Source organism: Salvelinus sp. IW2-2015, unplaced genomic scaffold, assembly GCF_002910315.2.
Source record: "Salvelinus sp. IW2-2015 unplaced genomic scaffold, ASM291031v2 Un_scaffold7057, whole genome shotgun sequence".
In the NCBI taxonomy this organism is placed as follows: domain Eukaryota; kingdom Metazoa; phylum Chordata; class Actinopteri; order Salmoniformes; family Salmonidae; genus Salvelinus; species Salvelinus sp. IW2-2015.
This window is the reverse complement of record NW_019948317.1, coordinates 242-5,704: the sequence shown is the minus strand read 5'-3', so window position 1 is coordinate 5,704 and position 5,463 is coordinate 242. Positions and strand designations below refer to the sequence as shown.

The following is a 5,463-nucleotide window of genomic DNA, read 5'->3' as shown; positions in this document are numbered from 1 at the left end:
GAGGCAGGGGGGATCTGATGGGATCAGGAGTGAGATGGTGGGATGGACAGAGAGATGGAGAGGAAGGTAGAGGACCCCTGGGGCAGGGGGATCTGATGGGATCAGGAGTGAGATGGAGGGATGGACAGAGAGATGGAGAGGAAGGTAGAGGCAGGGGGATCTGATGGGATCAGGAGTGAGATGGAGGGATGGACAGAGAGATGGAGAGGAAGGTAGAGGCAGGGGGATCTGATGGGATCAGGAGTGAGATGGAGGGATGGACAGAGAGATGGAGAGGAAGGTAGAGGACCCCTGGGGCAGGGGGATCTGATGGGATCAGGAGTGAGATGGAGGGATGGACAGAGAGATGGAGAGGAAGGTAGAGGAGGGGGGATCTGATGGGATCAGGAGTGAGATGGAGGGATGGACAGAGAGATGGAGAGGAAGGTAGAGGCAGGGGGATCTGATGGGATCAGGAGTGAGATGGAGGGATGGACAGAGAGATGGAGAGGAAGGTAGAGGACCCTGGGGCAGGGGGATCTGATGGATCAGGAGTGAGATGGAGGGATGGACAGAGAGATGGAGAGAGAAGGTAGAGGCAGGGGGATCTGATGGGATCAGGAGTGAGATGGAGGGATGGACAGAGAGATGGAGAGGAAGGTAGAGGCAGGGGGATCTGATGGATCAGGAGTGAGATGGAGGGATGGACAGAGAGATGGAGAGGAAGGTAGAGGCAGGGGGATCTGATGGGATCAGGAGTGAGATGGAGGGATGGACAGAGAGATGGAGAGGAAGGTAGAGGCACGGGGGATCTGATGGGATCAGGAGTGAGATGGAGGGATGGACAGAGAGATGGAGAGGAAGGTAGAGGCAGGGGGATCTGATGGGATCGGAGTGAGATGGAGGGATGGACAAGAGAGATGGAGAGGAAGGTAGAGGACCCCTGGGGCAGGGGGATGAGAGGCCTCGTTGATGTCTCTTGTTCACACACCCTGAGCAGCGGTCTCTGGAAGGTCTCCTCCATCGTTGATTCCTCTGTTCATGGAGATGAAGCGCTCCACCGCCGGCTTGTCCTTCACGTTGGGGTTGTGGAGGCTGGTGTTCAGCATGATGATGGCAAACGACAGGATGTAACAGGTGTCTGGAGGAAATCACACACACACACACACACATACATACAGACACACACAAGCATTCAGGCACACATTTGCAATTTGGGACTCCAACATTGTCATACAGATAGATGCCTGGACACAGTCCCAGAAACAAAAGGTACTGTCTCCATTACAACCAAAACACTGTTATTGGACACTTGAATATAGGAGTGGATGTTTATTTTTCCCCAACACACAATTTATACCAGAGTGGTTGATGGTCAGCTGCAGTGCTCGCAAATATAAAGTGTTACCATGACAACTTCTGACAAGATTCTCCGGGACAATAGGATCAAAAATGTAAATGACTGGATCTTAAAGGACAGGGGACTAGATTCAGAGAGAGAGACAGAGACCATGTTAAGGACGAGAGTGAGGTGGACCGGCATGAAAGAGTGTGTTGGTCGCTAAGTGTGTGTGTGTCGCTAAGTGTGTGTGTGTGTGTCGTTCAGCGTGTGTGTCGCTCAGTGTGTGTGTGTGTCGCTCAGTGTGTGTGTGTGTCTCTCAGTGTGTGTGACTCTCAGTGTGTGTGTGTGTGTGTGTGAACGTGCCTTTGTGCATGCATGTTTGAATGCGTGCGGTGTGTGCATATGTGTGTGTGGTGTGTGCATGCGTGTATGCAGGCGTGCGCAGAGAGACAATGTGGTCAGAGGCTGGCTGACACAGCAGTAGCACTTTCCATTATCTGTCCTGTTTGTCTCAGAGAGAGAAGACCATGAATTATTCACATCCATCTGCATCCATGTAACAAGCAGCCGTCTGCCATGGACATGATGTCCCTGTGAACACACCAAACCCCCTTCACGTAAACACCGCACCAGACCTGGGTTCACACACCGCACCAGGCCTGGGTTCACACACCGCACCAGGCCTGGGTTCACACACCGCACCAGGCCTGGGTTCAGACACACCGCACAGACCTGGTTTACTACCGCAGAGGCTCGGGTTTCAACAAGCCGCAACACAGGCCTGGGTTCACATACCGCACCAGACTGGTTCACACACCGCACAGGCCTGGTTCACTCCCCGACTGTTCACCACCGCACAGACCTGGGTTCAATACACGCACCCAGAACCTGGTTCACATACCGCCACCAGGACCTGGGTTCACCACCATAGCCGGGCACACACCGACCGCTGGGCACACCCGACGCTGTCACACACTCTGCACCAGGCCTGGTTCACACAACCTGCACCAGGACCTGGGTATCAACACCGCACCAGGCCGGGTTCACACACCGCACCAGGCCTGGGTTCACGACACCGACCAGGGCCTGGTTTCACACACGCACCACCAGGCCTGGGTTCACATACCGCACCAGGCCTGGGTTCACATACCGCACCAGGCCTGGGTTCACATGCTATTAGAAATCTTTCAAATACTTTTAGTGTTTGCTTTTGTCTGTCTAGAGTACCAGGTGGGAGGGGTTTGGAGTATTGGGACTATTCTATTGGTCCATAAAGCCAGGCAAGCTCAATCAAGCGCAGATTAAGTATTTTAAATGACTTTGAATAGTATTTGTCATCACCATGACAGGTGGTAACCCTAGCGCTAACAATGCTTTAGTGTAAATCGCCTTGACCCTTCACTACATGCCTGGTACTGAGGTCCAAGCCCGTGGTCCTACCTGTGGACTGGAATACGCCAGGGTTGCACTGGCAGTATCTCTGGGCGAAAGCCTCCATCATGCGGTCGATCTTCTGGGCCTCGCCAGGCAGCCGGAAGCTCCACAGGAACTGTCTGTCAGGGGAGGAGAAAGAGTGGTCAGTCAGCAATACCATCTATCAACTACTAACTTTGGCTAAATACCAAATGGCACTCTATTTCCTACGTAGTGCACTTCTTTTGACCAGTAGGTTGATACACATATCTAGATGACTAAAAGCCTTTGTTATCTACTGATGAGGGTGTGAAAGTGGGACCATTGTTTCTCATGTAAAGTAAGTAAGCCGTGTCTGAGCCAGAACAACTCCTGTTTGCTTTATCTAACTCAGTGAAATGCACTGACAGGAAGTCGCTATGGTTAAGAGTTTCTGCTAAATGACCAAGATGTAAACGGTCAAAAGTTTTGCACTCTATAGGGAATAAGGCTGCCAATTGGGACAGATGCTAACTTGTTGTAGCCATACTAATTTAGCCCTGCAGTTCTCTTGTGTCTTGGTAGATGGGTTTTCTAAGTGTGTCTTCATTTTAACATTGGTGGTGGTGTAATAGCTCAACTACTATCTAATAACTATTCTGTGAAGTGCTGTATTACCGTATTTTTTTCGGGCTGGTATCAGTGTGTAAGGAAGTAAGTAGCCTTCCACACGTCTTGGCTAATACTAGCTGGAACAGCTCATAGGAGCAGGAGTCTATCTCGTGTTTCTGTAGACTGAAGCAGGTGTACAGGTACACTCCCTGGACAGGACCCTAGTCTACTTCCTGTTTCTGTAGTGAGGCAGCTTGATGTACAGGTACACCCCCTGGACATCTAGTCTACTTCATGTTGTCTGTTAGCGAGCAGCGTTGATGTAGGTACAGCGCCCATAGACAGGGACACGTAAACCTCTACGTTTTCGCGTTTGCTGGTTAGTGAGGCAGCTTGATGTTACAGGTACACCCATAGACAGGACACATAAACCATCTATTCCTAGTTTCGTGTAGTGAGGCAGCTTGATGTGTACAGGTACGACCCCCGTATAGGACAGGACACTAAACCATCTACTTCCTGTTTTCTGTGAGTTGGGCAGTCTTGATGTACAGGTACACCCCTAGGAAGGAAACTAAACCATCTACTTCCTGGATTATTCTGTAGTGAGGCGCTTGAATGTACGGTTACACCCCCTGGTGTACGATAGTCTATTACTTCCTGTTTTCTTATGTAGTGAGGCAGCTTGATGTACAAGTAACACCACTAGACAGGGAGAGATAGTCTATCTCCTGTTTCTGTACGGGTTGGTGCCATATACAATCCTATCCCTCACGTAAGCAAGGACTAAGGAGATGTTGCTGGAGCTACAGCAATAGGAGCACCGAGCACGCCCCCGTTCGTCATGGCAGACTGGGGCTGTGAGTGGAGCGAGGCTTGAGAGCTTAAGTTGCCTTGTGTCGCTCCCAACAGAAACTAGATGGTCCAATGGCACACCAAGACAAGTCGGTGTGAAGAGGGCACAATCAAGCTATTTCCCCTCAGGAAACTAAAAATGATTTGTCATGGTCCTTGATGATGCCTCAAAGGTGTTAAGCTTGCAACATCGAGAGCATCCTGACTGGTTGCTCCTGCCTGTATGTGGGGCAATTTGCTCAGGGCCTGCTGACTCACAAGGCCACTTCAGAGCGGGTAGTGCTTTATGGCCCGTACTTCACTGGGCCAGCTTCCTGCCGATCCAGACCTTCTATACCAGGCGGTGTCAGAGGAAGGCCCTAAAATTGTCAAAGACCCCAGCACCCGAGTTATAGGAGGTGTTCTCGTCTACTACCGCATGGCAAGGCTGGGTACCGGGTGCCAAGTCTAGGACCGAAACAGGCTTCTCAACAGTTTTTACCCCCAGCCATAAGGACTCGCTGAAACAGGTATCAAATGGCCTACCCGGACGTATTCGCATTGTGTGCCCCTCCACCAACCCCTCTTATTACAACTGCTCTACTTCTGTTGTCATTATATGCATAGTCACCTTTAACTTATTACATTCCATGTACAGTTTGACTACCTCAATGGGTCCGACCAACCAGTGCTCCCTCAGCATTGGCTTAACGGGTTAACTGCATTGTAAGCTATGATCAGGATGGATTCATGACAACGTTAGGAACTACTTAGGGAACAATTGCTATATTTTCAGGTAGAGGTCATAGAGAACGTTAGGGATAAGTCAGGACAATGCTATCATTCAGGGAGAGATGAATGACAACGTTAGGTAACTCTTACGCGGACAATGCTTGGTATTTCAGGAGGATAAATGACAACGTTTTTAGGTACTATAAGGACAATCGCTATATCAGGGGTCATGGTAGAACGTTAGGGTAACTACAGGACCAATGTATATTCAGGAGGATTGACAAGCATAGGGTAACTACAGGACATATGCTATATCAGGATGGAATAATGACAACGTTATGATGGTAACTATTAGGACAATGCTATATCGGAGGATCATGACAGACGCTAGGTAGACTACTGGACAATGCTATATAGGGAGGTAATGAACAACGATTAGGTATATCTTATAGGACAATGTATTCAGGAGGATCATGACCAACGCTGAGGTAACTACAGGACAATGCGTGATATCGGAGGGTAATGACTAACGTTAGGTAACTGATAGGACAGATGCTATATCAGGAGGATAT

The 5,463-nt window shown here is 49.8% G+C and overlaps 1 protein-coding gene across 1 annotated transcript; it reads right to left on the bottom strand.

The window, feature by feature from the left end:
- Positions 1–947: 947 nt before the first annotated feature.
- Positions 948–2,930, bottom strand: LOC112079154 (cytohesin-1). The gene is made up of 2 exons (XM_024145183.2): positions 2,762–2,930; positions 948–1,120 (listed from the first exon to the last, which is right to left on the bottom strand). Exons 1-2 carry the CDS (start codon positions 2,913–2,915, stop codon positions 963–965), a joined length of 312 nt encoding a protein of 103 aa, XP_024000951.2. The 5' UTR covers positions 2,916–2,930; the 3' UTR covers positions 948–962.
- Between the last annotated feature and the right edge of the window lie 2,533 nt (positions 2,931–5,463).

Coding starts and splice junctions, on each gene's coding strand:
- LOC112079154 (XM_024145183.2), bottom strand. CDS start 2,915: ATGGTATTGCTGACTGACCACTCTTTCTCCTCCCCTGACAGACAGTTC. Junction 1,121..2,761: donor TGGCGTATTCCAGTCCACAG/GTAGGACCACGG, acceptor GATTTCCTCCAG/ACACCTGTTACATCCTGTCG.